The 23,676-nt window shown below is 45.6% G+C and overlaps 1 protein-coding gene across 1 annotated transcript in view; it reads left to right on the forward strand.

Annotated features, from left to right (window-relative positions):
• Window positions 1–23,676, forward strand: part of LOC139747163 (uncharacterized) — a 397,953-nt gene that overhangs the window by 325,964 nt on the left and 48,313 nt on the right. Inside the window, exons 3-5 of the mRNA XM_071659115.1 lie at window positions 20,883–21,224; window positions 21,816–22,167; window positions 22,460–22,651. Of these exons, the coding sequence (XP_071515216.1) occupies window positions 20,883–21,224; window positions 21,816–22,167; window positions 22,460–22,651 (886 nt within the window). The remainder of the gene's footprint in view (window positions 1–20,882; window positions 21,225–21,815; window positions 22,168–22,459; window positions 22,652–23,676) is intronic.

Here is a 23,676-nt window from a genome sequence, read left to right on the forward strand (position 1 = left end):
TGCTACACTCTCCCACCCTCTCTCCTACTCTCCCAGATTTTCTTGTACTTTTCCAGTTGCTCCCATACTCTCCCGGCCTCTCTTGCTTCTAGGCCTCTGCCACATTCTCCCATCCTCCCACTCTTCCCCATCTTTGCACACTCCTCCATCCTCTCCTACACTCTCACAGCCTTTCCCTCGCTCAACCAGCCTCTTCCAAACTCCCCAAGCCTCTCTCATATTCCCCCAGCCACTCCCACGCCCTTCCAGCCACTCCCACGCTCTCACAGCCACTCCCACGCTCTCCCAGCCTCTCCCACGCTCCCCCAGCCTCTCACACACTTCCTAGCCTCTCCCACGCTCCTCTAGCCTCTCCCACTCTCCTTCAGCCTCTCACACACTTCCCAGCCTCTCCCACACTCCCCCAGCCTTTCCCACGCTCCCCCAGCTACTCCCACACTCCCTTGCCACTCCCACACTCCCCCTGCTTCTCCCACGCTCCCCAACTTCTCCCACGATCCTTCAGCCTTCCCCATGCTCCCCAGCCTCTCACATACTTCCCAGCCTCTCACACGCTCCCCCAGCCTCTCCCACACCCACCAGCCTCTCACACACTTCCCAGCCGTCTCTTTCACGCTCCCCAGCCTCTCCCACACTCCCCCCAGCCTCTCCCAAAATCTACATTACACCAACATCTCATAAGTCTTAAGAGTTTTCCAACCCAACTCCAGGCTCTCCCGGCCTCTCCCAACCTCTCTCGGCCCCCTCTCGACCTGCTCTAACCTCTCCTAGCCTCTCCCAATCTTCCAGCGTTTTTCAGCACCTCTGTCATATTCTTCCAGCCACTCCCTCATTCTCCCAGCCTCTCACACTTTACCGGCCTGTGCTACACTCTCCCCGCCTTCTTCTCGCCTCTCCCACCCTCCTTTGGCTTTTCCTTTTCCTTCCCAACATGTTCCCTCCTCCCCTGACCCACTGTCCTCTCCCGCCCTTTCCGTCCTGTTCCAGCCTCTCCCACTCTTTTATCTCCTAGCCTATCCATACTCTCCCACTCTCTGTAAGCCTCTTTGCGCTTTCATTGCCTCTTCCACACTCTCTCATCCTCTTCTACACTCTCCCAGCCTCTCTCACACTCTTCCAAGCTCCTCCACACTCACCCAGCCTCTCACACAGTCTCTCAGCTTCTCTCTCATTCTCCCAGCCTTTCGTACAGTCTCTCAGCCTCCTCCACACTCCCAGCCTCCTCCACACTCTCTCAGCCCCTCTCACACTTTTCCAGCCTCTTCCACACTCTCCCAGCCTTTTCCACACTCTCCCAACCCTTCCACCTTCTCCCAGCCTTTCCCACATTCTTACAGCTTCTTTCACACTCTCCCAGCTTCTTCCACACTCTCCCATCCTCATCCATACTCTCTCAGCCGCTTCCACACTCTCCCAGCCTCTCTCTCACTCTCCCAGCCTTTCCGGGCTTGTAGCTTTTAACTAGTGTGTCGCACCTCATAAGACTTTCAGTACTCTCTACATTCTCTCCGCCTCTCCCAGCCTCTCCCCGTCCCTTCCTACCCTTTCCGAACTTCTCTCACCTTACTCAACCTCTCCCGATCTCTCCCAACTTCACCCAAACTCTTCCCGCCTCTCCCGACCTCTCCTCGCCTCTACCGGCCCAGGTGAGAGCTCTCACCCCGGCAACTCCCTGTGTCCAGGCTGGAGTGATCTGTGTCCGCCCAGTGAGGCCGTTGACATAGACTCTGCCACAGTGTCTGCCACTGTTACCATTGTCTGTGGCACAGGGTCTGCCACTGGTACCATTGTCTGTGCCACAGGGTCTGCCACTAGTGCCATTGTCTGTGCCACAGGGTCTGCCAGTAGTGCCATTGTCTGTGCCACAGGGTCTGCCAGTAGTGCCATTGTCTGTGCCACAGGGTCTGCCAGTAGTGCCATTGTCTGTGCCACAGGGTCTGCCACTAGTGCCATTGTCTGTGCCACAGGGTCTGCCACTAGTACCATTGTCTGTGCCACAGGGTCTACCACTAGTGCCATTGTCTGTGCCACAGGGTCTGCCACTGGTACCATTGTCTGTGCCACAGGGTCTGCCACTAGTGCCATTGTCTGTGCCACAGGGTCTGCCAGTAGTGCCATTGTCTGTGCCACAGGGTCTGCCACTAGTGCCAGTGTCTGCCACTGAGTATAGACCATTCTTCTAACTGTAACTTCCTATGTCACTGTAATATGGTCGTCTGTAGCTCATCTGTTGACCAGACCCGTCTTCCTTGGCCCCTGATCAACCAGGCTGTTCGGAGCTGCCGATCTCCTCCCGTCGCATCCACAGCAAGACGTCCGATCTCTTTCGTGAGTGGTCGCTCAGGATGGAGTGCCGTCTTCATATAAACATATGGAGACAATATATAACGATCCCTGTCAATTTTTCATATACATTTATCTCCATATATTGTATACGTATGACGCCACATATAAACATACATACATAGCTATATGGCTAAGTGTATTAGCTTCATATGAAGCACATATGTGGCTTGGCACTGTCGGAAATGAGGTGCTCATACATGCATTTACAAACGGGATCCAGGCGGTGTTCTGTGGACAGCGAGTGTTGTTCATCATGTAAGACAGTGTCTTCAGTCCGGAGCTCCTGACCTGGTTACTGGAGGGGTCGTGTGGCGAGGACGACTCCCTCCCCCCTACCAGGCTGTCGGGTCAACGTAGGCTGCGGCCTCCAACAACACCTTGGTCGACCAACGACCCAACCCAGCTGCCTAAGCCCAACCCGGGCTGTCGAATTACAAGACCCCCCCAAAAAAAAGACCACATCAGATAGCCAGGTAGACATCAGAGCAGAGAGTGAGGGGGAGGACGAAACCTCCCCCCTGCCCGCCTTCTGGCTGGTAGTTCTTGGTCAGTGTATCGAGGACGACTTCCATATCTGGTAGCTCTTGGTTTGATACAGTGAGGTCTTGTGTCCCTGTGTCCCATCCTGATGACTTTACACATCACCAAACCATCTTCGGAGCTTTTGTTGATGTCCCCTTGTACCTTGATGCATTCCTCCTCGCTTTTCTAACGTTTACCCTCGTGGCCTCGGCATCATCCGCAAACATATTCAGGTACGAGTTCAGTCCGTCCGGCATGTCATTCACAATGATCAAGAAGAGCAATAGACCCAGGAATGGAGCTTGCGGCACGCCAGTAGTAACCTCAACCCAACTTCGAGAAGGCTTCTCTGAACCATGAGTCCTGTGTTCCCTTCCACTGAGGTAGTATATTTTCAGTCCATCGAAGGAGCCGCCTTGTTCCTACCTACAGTTCTACTCTCTCTCTCTCTCTCTCTCTCTCTCTGTGTGTGTGTGTGTGTGTGTGTGTGTGTGTGTGTGTGTGACGACGCTAAGGGCTCCGCCCAGGGAGTACCCCAAGAATTCCCGGACAGCCACCCAGGTCTTCCCTCTAAAAGTCCCCCAGCGTGGGAGCCTTGGTGGTGGAAGCCTTAGGGTGGGGGAGAGAGAGAGAGAGAGAGAGAGAGAGAGAGAGAGAGAGAGAGAGAGAGAGAGAGAGAGAGAGAGAGAGAGAGCAGATATGACCCCATGACAGCACAGCCAACATTGTACCTGGGCAAAACTTTTGTCGCGTCATTTACGTTCGCTATGAAAGCCACGGGAATTTTCTGTGTCAGGGACTCTTTTTTTTTCCCCCTGGTATGACGGAAATTTTTTCTTGTATCAGACAGTGGACAGAATGGGGAAAAAAAAACAACAAAAGAGACAGGAGGTGGATTTTTCGTGGTAGGGCGACGGGTTAACTGTCCCAGGAAGTTAGATGGGAAGTTGATCACACACACTGTTCGTATCTGGTGTATTTTGTATCCAGATGTTCATATGTCTTCAACACCTGTAGGTGCTACAATGTAAATATTTACTAAATAACGTAAAAGAAAGTCTTTGTATTATGTAAATCAATTTCCCAAGGTTGATATATAGCACTGTATTAATTTCTTTCTCTTTCTTCTTTCAGGTGAGTATGTGTGCTGGTGATGATGCCAAGTAAGAAACACCTCTTACTGGGGAAACAACCTCTCCTTGCTGCTGTCCCGAGGTAGCTGTGTCGCCCTGCTTTGCCTTCTGAGTCTGTGGCACAGAAGGACGAGTATATTAAATGTCTTCTGGTTGTTGGCGTAAACCAGTATATTCTGTTCCTTTTGATCTCACTGACCAGCGGAGGGGGTCAAGTTTAGTGTGATCAGTAATTGTTCTAGGCTATCTCCAGTGTCTGGTTTAACCAGTGTCTGCTTTCAGTAAAGGGTCAGGGTCCAGGTCAGCCAAGTCACGGGCCAGATCAGCCGGTTAGGTCAGCCAGGTCAAAGGTCATGTGAGCCAGTATCGTGTGGTAGGACTGCCAGAAGTCAGGCATAAGGAAGTTCAGTATTTCTGCTGGAGCAGGACCTGTCCCACTCCACCTACCTGTATCTCACCTTCCAACACCTGTATGCTGGAGGAGGAAGGAGGAGGTACCTCACCCTCCAACACCTGTATGCTGGAGGAGGAAGGAGGAGGAAGGAGGAGGAGGAGGACCCGTCCCACTCCACCTACCTGTACCTCACCCTCCAACTCCGTGCGTGCTGGAGGGGGAGGAGGGAGGAGGATCCGTCCCACTCCACCCACCTGTACCTCGCCCTCCAACACCATGTGTGCAATAGTGTTAAGAGGTGCTCGAGCACACCTCTGGGCCACCTCTAATGTCGCGAGTCTTATTTTTATGTCCTGCTGGTCGTGTCTCACCCCCCCCCCCCCCCCCCCCCCCCCCCCCCGGCCACTGCTGCTTACCTGATGGAACGAAGGTTCTCATTGTGGGCTTAAGATGTTGTCCTCTTTTGATATGGGGTGTTGACTTCATCACAGTCTATATATATATATATATATATATATATATATATATATATATATATATATATATATATATATATATATTTTTTTTTTTTTTCTTTTTTTTTTTTTTTTTTTGCTTTGTCGCTGTCTCCCGTGTTTGCGAGGTAGCGCAAGGAAACAGACGAAGAAATGGCCCAACCCACCCCCATACTCATGTATATACATACGCCCACACACGCAAAATATACATACCTATATATATATATATATATATATATATATATATATATTTGTTATATTTAGTCGCTGTCCACCCTCCCCCGTTATCGAGGTAGCGCAAGGAAACAGACGAAAGAATAGCCCAACCCACTTACATACACATGTATATACATAAACGACCACACACACACATATACATACCTATACATTTCAACGTATACATGCATATACATACACAGACATAAACATATATACACATTTACATATTCATACTTGCTGCCTTCATCCATTCCGTCGCCACCCCGCCACACATGCAATGGCAACCCCCTCCCCCCCCGCGCGCGCTGAGGTAGCGCTAGGAAAAGACAACAAAGGCCACATTCGTTCACACTCAGTCTTTAGCTGTCATGTGTAATGCATATATATATATTATATATATATATATATATATATATATATATATATATATTTTTTTTTTTTTTTTTGCTTTGTCGCTGTCTCCCGCGTTTGCGAGGTAGCGCAAGGAAACAGACGAAAGAAATGGCCCAACCCACCCCCATACACATGTATATACATACGTCCACACACGCAAATATACATACCTACACAGCTTTCCATGGTTTACCCCAGACGCTTCACATGCCCTGATTCAATCCACCGACAGCACGTCAACCCCGGTATACCACATCGCTCCAATTCACTCTATTCCTTGCCCTCCTTTCACCCTCCTGCATGTTCAGGCCCCGATCACACAAAATCTTTTTCACTCCATCTTCCACCTCCAATTTGGTCTCCCTCTTCTCCTCGTTCCCTCCACCTCCGACACATATATCCTCTTGGTCAATCTTTCCTCACTCATTCTCTCCATGTGCCCAAACCATTTCAAAACACCCTCTTCTGCTCTCTCAACCACGCTCTTTTTATTTCCACACAACTCTCTTACCCTTACGTTACTCACTCGATCAAACCACCTCACACCACACATTGTCCTCAAACATATCATTTCCAGCACATCCATCCTCCTGCGCACAACTCTATCCATAGCCCACGCCTCGCAACCATACAACATTGTTGGAACCACTATTCCTTCAAACATACCCATTTTTGCTTTCCGAGATAATGTTCTCGACTTCCACACATTCTTCAAGGCTCCCAGAATTTTCGCCCCCTCCCCCACCCTATGATCCACTTCCGCTTCCATGGTTCCATCCGCTGCCAGATCCACTCCCAGATATCTAAAACACTTCACTTCCTCCAGTTTTTCTCCATTCAAACTCACCTCCCAATTGACTTGACCCTCAACCCTACTGTACCTAATAACCTTGCTCTTATTCACATTTACTCCTAACTTTCTTCTTTCACACACTTTACCAAACTCAGTCACCAGCTTCTGCAGTTTCTCACATGAATCAGCTACCAGCGCTGTATCATCAGCGAACAACAACTGACTCACTTCCCAAGCTCTCTCATCCCCAACAGACTTCATACTTGCCCCTCTTTCCAAAACTCTTTCATTCACCTCCCTAACAACCCCATCCATAAACAAATTAAACAACCATGGAGACATATATGTATATATATATATATATATATATATATATATATATATATATATATATATATATATATATAGTTACAGTAAATCAAATTATATTACAGTTTTCCCTAGGGATAGGGGAGAAAGAATACCTCCCACGTATTCCCTGCGTGTCGTAGAAGGCGACTAAAACGGGAGGGAGCGGGGGCTGGAAATCCTCCCCTCCTGTTTTACATTTCTAAAAGAAGGAACAGAGAAGGGGGCCAAGTGAGGATTTATTCCCTCTAAGACCCAGTCATCTATTCTTGACGCTACCTTCTTTACGCGGAAAGTGGCGAATATGTATGAAAAGAATATATATATATATATATATATATATATATATATATATATATATATATATATATATATATATATATATATATATGAAAGTCATAGATGACAGGGTGGAGAGTCCGTAGGGTGTCTGAGACGAGGTGACAAGCGGAGTGAGAACGTCATGGCAAATGGTTTGTTGAAAAGAGAGGAGGTAGTGAAAGCCTTGCGGTTAATGGAATGTGGCATAGCAGCAGGTGTGGATGGGAGTGTAGCTGAGTTCTTAAGAGAGGTAGATGATAGTGGTTTTGACTGCGAGGAACTTGAGGATTAGCAGAATTTCTTTTATGGTGGCTAGTACCCATATATAAAGATGAGAGAGAGAGAGAGAGAGAGAGAGAGAGAGAGAGAGAGAGAGAGAGAGAGAGAGAGAGAGAGAGAATTGAATGGTCGAATTATAGAAGTATAAGTCTGGTGATTAAACCTGGTAAGGTTTATGGGAGAGTTAAGAAAATGGAGATAAAACACAGTATGAGCCAGGGCATGTGAAGCTTCCGGAGTAACCATGGAAAGGTCTGTGGGGCCTGGATGTGGATAGGGAGCTGTGGTTTCGGTGCATTACACACGCCAGCTAGAGATTGGCTGTAAGCGGATGAGGTCTTTTCTTTGTCTTCTTGGTGCTACCTCGCTTACCCGGGAAACAGCGACTATGTATGAAAAATAAGAATGAAAATCTTGTTTCGTAATACTGATGATGGGCCATATGCAAATAGTGCAAATACTAAGAAAGGCTTAGTGGTGTTGGTTGTGTGGAACTCTCTAGAGAACTGCGGTGTGCCGGAAAAATGGTCAACAAAGACAAAGAAGGTCCAATAATGAGGATGGTGAGGGAGAACGTCAGAGTCTTATGAAGAAATGAGTAATGGAGACAGACACACGTCTTCAGGACGTCAACAAGAAAACCTCTCGTGTCGGTGTGGCCACAAGCTGGCTAGTGTCAAAGAAAATGGCCCCACCACCATCATGGGAGGGGGACGTCCCCATTACCATAATGGAAGGGGAGTAACCCCACCTCCATGATGAGAGGGTTGTCCCCATCATCACCATGGGAAGGGGTTTGCCTCTATCCCACCCCCATCACCCCCGCACCAACATGACTGGCGTCCTGATTGGATGCAAATGGCGCGGCGTTACGAGCCTTGCGTGGCAATTAAGAGAAAACGGGACTCGGGCGGCCACGCGCAGGGGGCAACCTCAATGGGTTTATTCATAATAACTTCTGTTTTCATCTTCCATCATCGATCTTCGTAATGTTATCACTTGTTAGTTGATGGCCCGTGGTGTTCAGTCAGTCACGGATGTTGATACATACATCAAACACCTCCATATCTTTGAACAACATCATCGCTTACACAGAAGATAAAAAAGAAAAAAAAAAAAAGCTAAGGATATTGGAAACGCCAAGATGTGTCTGACCGGTGACCATCTGTCGTTGTGTTGGTGAGGGAGGAGCACTGGACTGACCATCGTTGTGTTGGTGAGGGAGGAGCACTGGACTGACCATCGTTGTGTTGGTGAGGGAGGAGCACTGGACTGACCATCGTTGTGTTGGTGAGGGAGGAGCACTGGACTGACCATCGTTGTGTTGGTGAGGGAGGAGCACTGGACTGACCATAATTGTTGTAGTGAGGATAAGTTACGAACGAGAGAAATAAGGATTTACGGCCAGGCTGCATTGTGGTATACGGTCAGGTTTACCAAGGTTTCCCCCCTTCCTTCGTACAGTTTCTTTGGTGCTACCGCTCCCTGTCCGTTTTTTGTGATATTCTTGCTTTTTTTTTTTTCTCCCAGTCCCCCTCCCTCCCACCACCTCGCGCAACGGGAATCCTTATCGCTTCGCCTTGACGTACACCATCTTCTTATACACGCCTCTCGACTTGGGTCTTTATTTATCTTCTAATTAATGATAAGTTTCAGCTTTGTTGGTTCGCTTTAGGCTTCAGAAGAGGAGTAAAATGATACCTGAAAGAAAGTTGCCTTCCTCGTTCTGCCTGCAGTATATATATATATATATATATATATATATATATATATATATATATATATATATATATATATATATATATATATATTCAGCTGGTAAGGCACAGCTCTTTGAGTGACCGACCTCTTCCACAGCCATTAATATTGTTCAACCTCACTGTCTGTCTGTCTGTCTCTGTCTCTGTCTGTCTGTCTGTCTGTCTGTCTGTCTCTCTCTCTCTCTCTCTCTCTCTCTCTCTCTCTCTCTCTCTCTCTCTCTCTCTCTCTCTCTCTCTCGTCTCCTGAGGCGGACGCCCCCTCGCCTTACCGCTGGTGGCTGGGAAGGCGTTTCGATCCAGTGTTGCGAGGCAGGTATCCCCCCACCTTCTCCTCTCCCCAGAAGTCGAGTGTTGCGAGGCAGGTATCCCCCCCCCCCACCTTCTCCTCTCCCCAGAAGTCGAGTGTTGCGGAAGAACCTTGGTGTTGCTGGCTGTTGCTGCTGAGGGTTGTAGTGTTGTGGGTATGGCATCACTGTAGTAGTGGCTTGTGAAGAGACAAACGAGTTATTCCTTGCTTGCTTCTTTCCTCTGTGTCTCCATTTTGGAATGTAATAATACAAGAGGGGAAGATTTCCAGACTTTCCACAGACAGTATAAATTGTTCATAATGTTATCGATGGTTAGAACAGGTCTGTTCTTATGGTGGTCTGTACGGGCTCGGATTGGTTCGATGCGGTCGTAGGACCGAAGTGCGACTCGAGGACGAGGGATCTCGGGTGGCAAGAGGTGACGGTGGCAGAGATGGTGCAGGAGTCCTGGTGATGATCGGAGAGAGGTGGGAAGTAGCTGAGATCATTGGAGGTGCACGCCTTGGAGCATGGTGTCCAAACTATACGAGAAATATTGCATCTAAAATCTATAATGTTTCGTTAAGGAGGCCTCGGAGATGTGCTGACTAGATGTACCAGGGCGCTAGCCGGGCTGTCGTGGTTACCTAGGCCTGCGGGCCGCTGCCTCAAACAGCCTGATCGACCAACGACCCTGATCAGCAGCCTTGAGGTAGACCTCCGAAGCTTCCAAATGCAAGACCATTGATCAATGTGGTCTGCATCTCTCGATAGGTGGTGTAGGAGGGAGCAAAGATGATCTCATTTGACGTTTTCTGCACCGGCCCCAGTATCCCTTGTTGTGTGGTGGTTGAGAAGATACGTCAGACGAGGATGGCATAGATGACTTGAAGGTAGAATAAAAGTGGTTAACGTGATCTTAAGTTCAAGTTCAGGGAGTCCTATAGAGTCCTCTTGAGTTGACGAAAGATGTAGTGGCGATAACGAGAGGATATGATGATGGTAGGGACGTGGTCCTGCCAGCAGAGTAAATCATCGTCTAAACCAACATCGAGAAACTTGGTGGCCAATGCCACCTGGATGGTTGGGGTTCAGTAAGAGAGCAGGAGGAGGAACGTGGTTGGAAGTGAGGCTTGGCGTACATAGACAGACTCTTACTTTGCCATGCTGGTGACGTGGTTGGCAGTGTGGTCCAGCTCTAGAGGGTGTTGTGGAGGGCGTTGAAGTGCCCAGAGTTGTTATAAATGATGAGATAGTTGGCATAGTCACGAGCATCCCTCCATCGTCGACCAGGTACGTCCATGAGAGCATCGTCTTTGAGGGTGGCACGCCACAGGCAAGGGACTGGAAGAGATGGATATGACTCCTGGAAATGCCACGGCCTCCCTCGTTGCACAGTGCCTGGAACCCTCCTTCTCCCCCACAACCTCCATACTCGGTTTCATGGGGTCTTGTTCTTGTTACTCGCCCATGAATCTGTTTTCTTCACCCTTTGATTATTAACACCCGATTGGTACCTGCTATTACAGTCGCACCAGCTACCAGTCAAGACTGATTGCATGATGTCTTTCAATATCAGTACATTATTATTAAGATGAATGACAGGTAGAGAGTAGATGTGTGCAAATGAGACAGCTTTTTTTTTCTCTGTTCCTGACGCTGCTTCACCAAGGCGGGATAAGCAGCTTTGTATAAAATACAATTATCATTATCACAAAGCGATCATTACGGCGTCCAGCTTGGTGAACGTTCTCGTCCGTCTGTAACGAATGGATCAAGTGAACGAATTCGCCTTTGGTGGGGTGACTCCAGGTGACGGAAGACAAGCCAGGGAAAGTTGGCGTAGAGTGGCAAACGGAGGAAAAGGAGTGGGGGGTGCGGGCACACTGGTAGGATCATAAGTCAAGTGGAGAGGTAAGGATGAGGAAAGGGCAAGACAAAAAAAAAAACCTGAAAGGGCAGGAGCCGAGACAGAGGTCCCTTCAAAAAAAAAAAAAACGGCTTATAAAAAAAAAGAGAGAAAGAAGTAGGTTGTGTTGAGTCTTTTCCACTCTGGTCGTGTTGACATGAATACCTTCAACAACGTTCTTATTCCCAGGTCTAATTAAAGCATTAATAATTCCCTGTACTGTGTTTGGGATAGTGAGGAGACCCGAGTTAGAAAGTCTGGGCTCTCCCCGGCCGCCTCAACCTTCCTCATCTTTTGCCCCGAAAGAGCCTAGCGACGCAGTAATGGCTGACGCAACAAATTAATGACGAACAAAGTTATATATGACTCTCACCTCCTAATCTTACTGCCGTAGTGAAGAACTTTGATGTGGATAAGAATACCATTGACAAAGATACTGACAGCACTTTGGTGTAGATACTGGCTCCAGTTTTGTTAAGATATTCACGCCACTTTCATGAAGATGCTACAAATCACTTTCGCTTAGATAGGAAAACAACTTTGTTTTGGGTTTATGGGTGTGTTATTATGGGCCGCATTTTGGTCCTTTTGTTTTATGAATAGACAGTGGAGTATCCAGGGTATGGCAGGTGCCCATGGGCGTGTATATATATATATATATATATATATATATATATATATATATATATATATATATATATATATATGTTTGTATATATAAAGACATATATACACATGTACATAATTCATACTGTCTGCCCTTATTCCCGTCTTCATCCCGCCACACGTGAAATGACAACCCTCTCCCCTCGCATGCGCGCGAGGTAGCGCTAGGAAAAACCAACAAAGGCCACATTCGTTCACTCTCAGTCACTAGCTGTCATTTATAATGCACCGAAATCACAGCTCCCTTTCCACATCCGGGCCCCACAAAACTTTCCATGGTTTACCCCAGACGCTTCACATGCCCTGGTCCAATCCATTGACAGCACGTCGACCCCGGTATACCACCTCGTTCCAGTTCACTCTATTCCATGCATGCCTTTCACCCTCCTGCATGTTCAGGCCCCGATCGCACAAGATCTTTTTCTCTCCATGTTTCCACCTCCAATTTGGTTTCCCACTTCTCGTTCCCTCCACCTCTGACACATATGTCCTCTTTGCCAATCTTTCCTCACTCATTCTCTCCATGTGACCAAACCATTTCATAACACCCTCTTCTGCTCTCTCTACCACACTCTTTTTATTACCACACATCTCTCTTACCCTTTCATTACTTACTCGATCAAACCACCCCACACCAAACATTTTCATCACATCCACCATCCTCCGCACAACTCTATTTATAGCCCACGCCTCGCAACCATATAACATTGTTGGAACCACTATTCCTTCAAACATACCAATTTTTGCTTTCCGAGATAATGCTCTCGCCTTCCACACATTTTTCAACGCTCCCAGAACTTTCGACCCCCCCCCCCCCACCCCCCACCATGTGACTCACTTCCGCTTCCATGGTTCCACCTCTTGCCGATTCCACTCCCAGATATCAAAAACACTTCACTTCCTCCACTTTTTCTTCATTCAAACTTACCTCCCAGTTGACTTGTCCCTCAACCCTACTATACCTTATAACCTTGCTCTTATTCACATTTACTCTCAGCTTTCTTCTTTCACACATTCTACAAAACTCAGTCACCAGCTTCTGCAGTTTCTTACGCGAATCAGCCACCAGCGCTGTATCATCAGCGAACAACAACTGACTCACTTCCGAAGTCCTTTCATCCACAACAGACTGCATACTTGCCCCTTTCTCCAAAACTCTTGCATTTACCTCTCTAACAACCCCATCCATAAACAAATCAAACAACCATGGAGACATCACACACCCCTGCCGCAAACCGACATTCACTAAGAACTAATCACTTTCCTCTCTTCCTACACGTACACATGCCTTACATCCTCGATAAAAACTTTTCACCGCTTCTAGCAACTTCCCTCCCACACCATATATTCTTAATACCTTCCACAGAGCATCACTATCAACTCTTATCATATGCCTTCTCCAGATCCATGAATGCTACATACAAATCCATTTGCTTTTCTAAGTATTTCTCACATACATTCTTCAAAGCAAACACCTGATCCACATATTCTCTACCACTTCTGAAACCACACTGCTCTTCCCCAATCTGATGCTCTTTACATGCTTTAACCCTCTCAGTCAATACCCTCCCATATAATTTCCCATGAATACTCGACAAATTTATACCTATGTAATTTGAGCACTCACCTTTATCCCCTTTGCCTTTGTGCAATGGCACTATGCAAGCATTTCGCCAATCCTCAGGCACCTCACCATGAGTCATACATACATTAAGTAACCTTACCAACCAGTCAACTATACAGTCACCCCCTTTTTTAATAAATTCCACTGCAACACCATCCAAACCCGCTGCCTTGCCGGCTTTCATCTTCTGCAAAGCTTTTACTACCTCTTCTCTGTCAACCAAATCATTTTCCCTAACCCTCTCACTTTGCACACCACCTTGACCAAAACACCCTATATCTGCCACTTTATCATCAAACACATTTAACAAACCTTCAAATTACCCACTCCATCTCCTTCTGACATCACCACTACTTGTTATTACCTCCACATTTACCCCCTTCACCGATATTCCCATTTGTTCTCTTGTCTTACGTACTTTATTTACCTCCTTCCAGAACATCTTTTTATTCTCCCTAAAATTTAATGATACTCTCTCACCCCAACTCTCATTTGCACACTTTTCACCTTTTGCACCTTTTTCTTGACCTCCTGCCTCTTTCTTTTATACATCTCCCAGTAATTTGCACTGTTTCCCTTCAAAACTCGGCCAAATGCCTCTCTCTTCTCTTTCACTAATGATCTTACTTCTTCATCCCACCACTCTCTACCCTTTCTGATCTGCCCACCTCCCACGCTTCTCATGCCACAAGCATTTTTTTGCGCAAGCCATCACTGCTTCCATAAATACATCCCATTCCTCCCCCAAGGTAGTTTTGATGCACGAGACCGGGTTATAGTGATGGGCGATTTGAATGCAAAGGTGAGTAATGTGGCAGTTGAGGGAATAATTGGTGTACATGGGGTGTTCAGTGTTGTAAATGGAAATGGTGAAGAGCTTGTGGAGTTATGTGCTGAAAAAGGACTGTTGATTGGGAATACCTGGTTTAAAAAGAGAGATGTACATAAGTATACGTATGCAAGTAGGAGAGATGGCCAGAGAGCGTTATTGGATTACGTGTTAATTGATAGGCGCGCGAAAGAGAGACTTTTGGATGTTAATGTGCTGAGAGGTGCAACTGGAGGGATGTCTGATCATTATCTTGTGGAGGCGAAGGTGAAGATTTGTAGAGGTTTTCTGAAAAGAAGAGAGAATGTTGGGGTGAAAAGAGTGGTGAGAGTAAGTGAGCTTGGAAAGGAGACTTGTGTGAGGAAGTACCAGGAGAGACTGAGTATAGAATGGAAAAAGATAAGAACAAAGGACGTAAGGGGAGTGGGGGAGGAATGGGATGTATTTAGGGAGGCAGTGATGGCTTGCGCAAAAGATGATTGTGGCATGAGAAGCGTAGGAGGTGGGCAGATTAGAAAGGGTAGTGAGTGGTGGGATGAAGAAGTAAGATTATTAGTGAAAGAGAAGAGAGAGGCATTTGGATGATTTTTGCAGGGAAATAATGCAAATGAGTGGGAGATGTATGAAAGAAAATGGCAGGTCAAGAGAAAGGTGCAAGAGGTGAAAAAGAGGGCAAATGAGAGTTGGGATGATAGAGTATCATTAAATTTTAGGGAATATAAAAAGATGTTTTGGAAGGAGGTAAATAAAGTGTGTAAGACAAGGGAACAAATGGAAACTTCAGTGAAGGGGGCTAATGGGGAGGTGATAACAAGTAGTGGTGATGTGAGAAGGAGATGGAGTGAGTATTTTGAAGGTTTGTTGAAGGTGTTTGATGATAGAGTGGCAGATATAGGGTGTTTTGGTCAAGGTGGTGTGCAAAGTGAGGGGGTTAGGGATAATGATTTGGTAAACAGAGAAGAGGTAGTAAAAGCTTTGCAGAAGATGAAAGCTGGCAAGGCAGCGGGTTTAGATGGTATTGCAGTGGAATTTATTAAAAAAGGGGGTGACTGTATTGTTGACTGGTTGGTAAGGTTATTTAATGTATGTATGACTCATGGTGAGGTGCCTAAGGATTGGCGAAATGCTTGCATAGTGCCATTGTACAAAGGCAAAGGGGACAAAAGTGATTGCTCAAATTACAGAGGTATAAGTTTGTTGAGTATTCCTGGGAAATTATATGGGAGGGTATTGATTGAGAGGGTGAAGGCATGTACAGAGCAACAGATTGGGGAAGAGCAGTGTGGTTTCAGAAGTTGGAGAGAATTAGTGGATCAGGTGTTTGCTTTGAAGAATGTATGTGAGAAATACTTGGAAAAGCAAATGGATTTGTATGTAGCATTAATGGATCTGGAGAAGGCATATGACAGAGGTGATAGAGATGCTCTGTGGAAGGTATTAAGAATATATGGTGTGGGAGGCAAGTTGTTAGAAGCAGTGAAAAGTTTTTATCGAGGATGTAAGGCATATGTACGTATAAGAAGAGAGGAAAGTGATTGGTTCTCAGTGAATGTATGTTTGCGGCAGGGGTGTGTGATGTCTCCATGGTTGTTTAATTTGTTTATGGATGGGTTTGTTAGGGAGGTGAATGCAAGAGTTTTGGAAAGAGGGGCAAGTATGCAGTCTGTTGTGGATGAAAGAACTTGGGAAGTGAGTCAGTTGTTGTTCGCTGATGATACAGCGCTGGTGGCTGATTCAGGTGAGAAACTGCAGGAACTGGTGACTGAGTTTGGTAAAGTGTGTGAAAGAAGAAAGCTGAGAGTAAATGTGAATAAGAGCAAGATTATTAGGTACAGTAGTGTTGAGAGACAAGTCAACTGGGAGGTAAGTTTGAATGGAGAAAAACTGGAGGAAGTGAAGTGTTTTAGATATCTGGGAGTGGATTTGGCAGCTGATGGAACCATGGAAGCGGAAGTGAATCATTGAGTGGGGGAGGGGGCGAAAGTTCTGAGAGCGTTGAAGAATGTGTGGAAGTCGAGAACAGTATCTCGGAAAGCAAAAATGGGAATGTTTGAAGGAATAGTGATTCCAACAATGTTATACGGTTGCGAGGCGTGGGCTATGGATAGAGTTGTGCGGAGGATGGTGGATGTGCTGGAAATGAGATGTTTGAGGACAATATGTGGTGTGAGGTGGTTTGATCGAGTAAGTAATAATAGCGTAAGAGAGATGTGTGGTAATAAAAAGAGTGTGGCTGAGGTAGCAGGAGAGGGTGTTTTGAAATGGTTTGGTCACATAGAGAGAATGAGTGAGGAAAGATTGACCAAGAGGATATATGTCAGAGGTGGAGGGAACGAGGAGAAGTGGGAGACCAAATTGGAGGTGGAAAGATGGAGTGAAAATGATTTTGAGTGATCGGGACCTGAACATGCAGGAGGGTTAAAGGCGTGCAAGGAATAGAGTGAATTAGAACGATGCGGTATACCGGGGTCGACGTGCTGTCAGTGGATTGAAGGGCATGTGAAGCGTCTGGGGTAAACCATGGAAAGTTCTGTGGGGACTGGATGTGGAAAGGGAGCTGTGGTTTCGGTACATTATCACATGACAGCTAGAGACTGAGTGTGAACGAATGTGGCCTTTGTTGTCTTTTCCTAGCGCTACCTCGCGAACATGAGGGTGGAGGAGGTTGTTATTTCATGTGTGGCGGGATGGCGATGGGAATGAATAAAGGCAGACAGTATGAACAATGTACATGTGTATATATGTATATGTCTGTGTGTATATATATATGTATACGTTGAGATGTATAGGTATGTATATTTGCGTGTGTGGACGTGTATGTATATACATGTGTATGTGGGTGGGTTCGACAATTCTTTCGTCTGTTTCCTTGCGCTACCTCGCTAACGCGGGAGACAGCGCAATGCAAAAAAAATATATAATGAATAAAATATATCGTAAATGAGATGACCTTCATTAGGACGAGATGCCCGTGTCGTTTCAACTTACATAAAAGATATGTCTTTGCTGTACAAACTTCCATCCTTTAGGCTTCTCTGTTTCTGTCCTCTGATGTACAGCTTCCTTTCTAGCCGGTCCATTTTGTTAATGATGAAGCAGCTTCACTCTTATCCTGTCAACAGTGGCGTCCCTCAAGGTTCTTTCCTAATGCCTACCCACTTTCTTCCGCCTCTAACCTTACTTCTTGTCGACGATCCCACTGTACTTGTTTTAACTCCCTTATCCTTCCCTCATCAGTCTTATACTTTCCTTTTCTCTGACCTGTGCAGCAATTGGGATGGGGAAGCAGCAATGTCTAAATTCAAGGGTGCAAAACTGCATTTTTTGACTTTTCGAAGCGCAACATGAAACCCGACAGTATCACAGATATGTTTGGCATAAACACATCCAACAATATTCAGGAAACCCCACATAATGCACGAAAAATTTGCTTCCCTCGAGCTGGGGGTGTTTTTCTGTGTAGGTGTCGCGATTATCTTTTTCACGTCGGTATATCTACAGGAGTCTTGTTCACTTTAGTATTGAATACTGTTTGTATATCTGGGATGGCTCTCCCTTCACCTATCTCTAAGCCAGAGTGGAAGTAAAAGCCTCTTTCCGTACCTGATCTGTAGGTATTGTTTCGGCTACTCCTTTTTTTGTGAGCTATCTTCGTGTGACCACGCCACCAAGACCTGAGCCCGTGGCTTATAACTCTGTTGCCTCCTTTGTTTGTGTGTCAGAACCAGCCGCACAAGTATTGGCCATTATATTTAACTTTTTTCGTCGACCGATAAAACTCTGGAATTTTCTTCTTCGCAATTCCTTTACCGAAACCTTTCTACCCTTAGGAGTCAGGTGTACAAGCATCTAAGAAACTCTGAATAATGTCTTCATTCTTTGCTTCGTTTTCCTTGTATTTCCTTTCGTTTGAGATGGCCACGATTAAGGCACACTTTTGTCCATCCCGTACATCCTGTACAAGAATTAAGAGAGCTACTTTGGTGTAAACAACAGAACCACTCTAGTGTGAATACAAGAGCCACTTTAGTGTAAACATAGTGTAAACAACAAAGGCCATTTGGTATAAACGAGTCACATTTATTATGAACAACAGAACCACATTATACATTAAATTCGAGTTTTCCCGATTCCTCCTCCTCGTAGGTCTCCGGGCAGCGTCAGATCGGTCTTCTCTCTCTCTCTCTTCTCTCTCTCTCTCTCTCTCTCTCTCTCTCTCTCTCTCTCTCTCTCTCTCTCTCTCTCTCTCTCATCGATCAATCTGTTCGTAGCGTCATGGTTGCCTAATTGGCTTCTGAGGTGCTGGGTCGATGGCCACCGCCACTGCTGGCGGAGGTCTACTATGTTAACTTACCTGTACCCTGTACCTGTGCCCTTTACCCCGGTCCCTGCACTTGTGCCCCTGATCCCTGTAACTATACCCTGTTCCTGCCCCTGTGCCCTGGTCCCTATCCTTGTACCCAAGTCCCCATACGTGTGCCTGTTTCCTGTACCTATTTCTTTACCCTAGTTCCTGTACCACTACCCTGTTTCTAGTATAAGTACCCTGGTCCCTGTATCTGAAGATCTTGTACCTTAAATCCTGTACCCATATCCTGGTTCCTATACCTGTACTTGTACCTATTCCCTCGTTGCTGTGCCTGTCCCTTGGTCCTTGTACCTCCCTCTCGTTCTTGTACCAGTCTTCTTGTTTCTATACCTGTACTCTAGTCCCATCACTTGTCCCCTTGTTGCTGAACATGTTCTCTGGTCCTTGTACCCACTCCCTGGTTTCTGAAGCCTTATCCTGGCTTGTCTATCTGTTCCATGGTTCGTGAACCTGTCCCCCTGGTTCCTGTGCCTGTTCTCTGGTTTCTGTACCTGTCCCATGGTTTCTGTACCTGCCTATTACTTGTTTCTTTACTTGTCCCCAGGTCCCTGTACCTGTCATCTGGTTCCTGACCCGTGCCTTTGTTCGTGTACCTGTCCCCAGGTTTTTGTACTTGTCTCATGGTTCCATTATCTGATACTGGTTCCCCAATTTCTGTACCAATTTCTGGTTTCTGTACCTGTCCTTATGTTTTTTATGCTAATCCCCTGTACCTGTGCTCTGGTCCCTATACCTTTCCCTTAGTTTCTGTACCTGTCCCCTGGTTTCTGTTGCTATTGCCTGGTCCCTGTACCTTTAACCTAGTTCCTGTACCTGTCCCTTCGTTTCTATACCTGTCCTATAGTTTCTGTGCCTGTCTCCTGTTTTCTGTACTTGTCCCCTTGTTCCTATATATGTCTCCTTTTTCTCTGTACCTGTCCCCTTGTTCCTGCACATGTCTCCTTGTTTCTGTATATTTGCCCTAGTCCCTGTATCTGTCCCCCTAATTTCTGTACATCACCTAGTTTCTGTACCTGTTCCCTGGTTTCTGTACTGGTCACCCGCTTTCTCTACCTATCCCCGAGATTTTGTTCCAGGCCCTTGGTCTCTATACCTGTCCCCTGATTTCTGTACTTGTCCCCTTTTTTTATCAGTACCTTTCTGAAGGTACCTGTACTTGTACCTAGTTCCTGTACCTGTATCCCAGTCCCTGTACCTGTCTCCTGGATTCTCTACCTTTCTCTTGGTCCCTGTACCTGTCCCTTGGTTCTTGTGCCCATCCTCTAGCTTCTGTATCTATCCCCTGTACATATTCCAGAGTTCATTTATCTTTCCAGTTCCTGAGGACATGTGGAGCATGATAAAGTGTATGGGTATATAGAGCTTTATACTGCTGCTGAGGGAGGACCTGTGAAGATAAAGTTTTTTGGGACACACAGGGGTTTATATTGCTCCTGAGGATATGTGGAGGATGATAAAGTTTTATATGACAATAGAGCTTTATAAAGCTACTGAGGAAATACAGGGCATGATAGATTTTCAAGACATTCCTACAATCTCCTTTAGCATAAGTGCCACCCCTCCTTTGCTCTTGACTTCACTTTAAACCCAGACTTTACTCCCTGGACATTCCTGAACATCCTTCTCTTTCCCCTAGAGTTTAGTTTCATTCATAACCAGCACATTCAGGTTTCCTTTCCAAACATAATACCTATCTTTCCACTCCTCTCATCCATGTTACATCCATGTGAATTCAGACATCCTATCCTTAGCCTTTGAATAGCACTTATCACCTGGATCCTTCCTCTCTTCCCATACTCTTGCCAGTTTTAGTCATTTACAAAGCATAGGAGGTATGAGGGTAATACTCTTTCTCCCCATTCCTTCACAAGCATAAAAAAAGGTATTACAGTTTTTTGAAAGAAGATACAGAATATGTTAATACATTCAACTGGATATGATTTTGTATTTCCAGCAAGATTTCTCAGTGCTTCTTATTTATGACTTGACCTTTTTAAATGTGGTAAGTGAACACCCATGACTGACCTATACTTTAAACATGTTGATTATTATATGTTTTCTCTGCTTCTCATTCAGTAATTTTTCAGTATGTTTGATTATAGTCTTCTTTTGCCTCAGTATGCCTTACTTTGTTGTATTTTGTATAAACTTTGACACCAACTTCAGTACCTAATGTTGTTTATTTTCTTCTAGGTGTTGGTGGGAAACCTCCTAGTCTACCACCTCACCTCCTGCCACCAGGTTCTGCTGCTGCTGCAGCTGTGGCTGCTGCTGCTGCAGCAGCTGGAGTGAGTAGTGCCAGCACTGTCAGTAGCAGCAGTAGTAGTAGCAACAGTATCACCATGAGCAGCGATGGAGGTGTGACTTTCAGCAGTAAGGGAGTGAGGACGACAGCCACAGTTCCACCTCTAGGCCTGAGCACACCCCTAAACCCACTCACCACTACAGCTGGTGCCAGGGCCCCATCACCCACATCATCATCTTCCTTTGCAGCAGCTCTCCGTTCCCTTGCGAAGCAAGCTACAGCACCACCTGGTCAGTAAAAGTGATATTCATCTACTAATGGTACAGATTAATTGGTGATGCTTTTTAAGTGCATCACTAGAGGCTATGCTATTGAAGTTATTACTCAGTGTAGAAAACTATTGCATAAAATTGTATCATGAATGAGCAGATGTTAACTTATTATTCTTTAAACCCTCTTTGTTGTCATAGTGTGATATTATTACTCTTTTGAAATATGTTCAAGCATCCACAAGGGACTATACAAGACTGTAATTATGAATCACTGTATCATGAAGCACATGAAGTGTTCTAAGCTCTTAACCCATAAGATTTGGGAAAATGCCTTGACTTGGCAAGGTTGTTAGGGTATTATCTGCTGTCTGTTTATAAGTCTGGTCACTATTGTATTAAAGACCTTGAACTGTCCTAGTCTTTCTTCTTGTGACTAGTCACCCCATGACCATTGGGAAACAGCAAAGGAATATTATTGTACTGTATTATGTACTCATGTAATGACAAACAACACATTATCATTGTCTTCAGAATAGATTTCATATATATGTTGCACTTGTAACTGGACAGAAGTTTTTGTGATACACAAATATTACAAATAAATTACAGGTACAGAAAAGGAAGGATCATTGGCAGGGGAGTCCCAGAGACTGTCTCCTAAAGTGCCAGTTCTAACACCTACAACTGGACATATAGGCATCTCTGCGGGGTCTGCACCTCCCATTGTCACTATTGCACCAAACCATTCCCATGTTACCACGAGTGAGGCAGAACGTGGAGCAAGTGTCAATGAAGAATTAGTGAGGGGATTCCAGCCATATCGTGCCCCTGATGTTCAAGCCACACCCCCATCAGCTGCACCTGGAACATCTCTGCGGCCTCCTTTACCTCTAGACCTCCCTCACTCATATCCAGCATACCACCCTTCACTCTACCCACACCATTTGGCTCACCAGTATAGGTCAGTGTATGAGTAATTCATTGGGATGTAATGGATCAAATACAAAATACATATCACATATGGATTCTAGAGAAAGTGTTGTACTTCATTATGCTTTATACCAGTTTCAACATCATGATAATACAATTATTTCTAAAAGTGATTGATTTCTAAAATGATGGTAGTGGTCAGTATTTCATGATAAAGAAATCCAAACTTTGTGTTTTAGAAGCAGCAATTACTGTGAGATAATTTACCTGTTGTGCAGTAGAAGCAGCAATTACTGTGAGATAATTTACCTGTTTGCTCTCAGACTGGAGGAGCAGTTGTACCTGGAACGTTTTGGGTTACTTCGGCCACCCTTAAGTCCCTACAGTGTAGGAAGTCTTTCTGGGATGTACCCTGGAGCAGCCAGCTCCCCATACCTCTCTTCTAGGTTCCCACCTGACCTGCTGCCTACCTCCCTGGCTGCTCTCCATCCATCCTCAGCATTACTTCATGAAAGGTAGGTTAAAACATGGAAAGCCCATCTAAAGTACTTATGCAAACAACAATACATAAACTTATGAAGGTGACACCATGATAATACACAAAACCAAAGCTTTCATTGAGATTTCAGGAAATATTTACATGAGCAGAATTAAAGAGGGAAACATACCTCAGCAGGTTCATTATTAGTTTCTTTAGGGAATAATAAAAAAAGATGTCAAGAGTGGAGAGACTGGAATATTATGTTTTATTAAGGCTAAGATGAGGAACTTTTAGCAGGTGTTCTGATGGGTGGTTGGAGTGGTATAATTGAGAGAGCAGCACAGAAACACATTAAACAAAACAAAAATGCTTTATTGATTAAAGAGCATAAGGTGAAATAGAACATGGGCAATGAGCTACTGGAGGAGTAGGATTATAATGGGAAAGACGAGGTCAGTTGTGGCAGGTCAAGAAATATGAGATGGTCTTGGCACTGGAGCCCTGATGCTGGTGATGATTGGTATCAGAGATGAAGCACCAAAATGAGACCTGCCAGGAATATGGAATGTCAGGAATCATGTTGGGACCTCTACTGATGTTTGAGGCACCCAAAGGGTGGCTTGAGTCTGGCATCACATCACAAGTTGAACTGCCTGACTCCCTTCCTGTAGTGATACCTAGTTATATAACAGGCAGGGAGGTCAGATCGTTGAAGTCGAATGTCACAAGCTCTTACCTCTCTCCATGTTGTTGAACTGAAAGCAGTTCCTCTCATGGAATGGGTCAGGGCATCGGTTTCAAAAGCATCTTTTGATCTGCCACTGCTGAACATTGTGTATGGATGTTACAGGGTAATATCACAGGTGTGGCCAGAGGTTGGGCCCCCAAATTCATTTCTCTAGGGATTATTTGGTCAGGTGAAGTCACCCGCTGTGACCTGCCACCAAGTTAAGGCATCATCAGTAAGGTAACACTATGTGGAGTGACAGTGAGTTGCTGCACACTTATTTACACAGGAGCATTGAATTTAGAAATAGAATAACATTATCATGATTATTG

The sequence above is a fragment of the Panulirus ornatus genome, chromosome 67, assembly GCF_036320965.1.
Source record: "Panulirus ornatus isolate Po-2019 chromosome 67, ASM3632096v1, whole genome shotgun sequence".
In the NCBI taxonomy this organism is placed as follows: domain Eukaryota; kingdom Metazoa; phylum Arthropoda; class Malacostraca; order Decapoda; family Palinuridae; genus Panulirus; species Panulirus ornatus.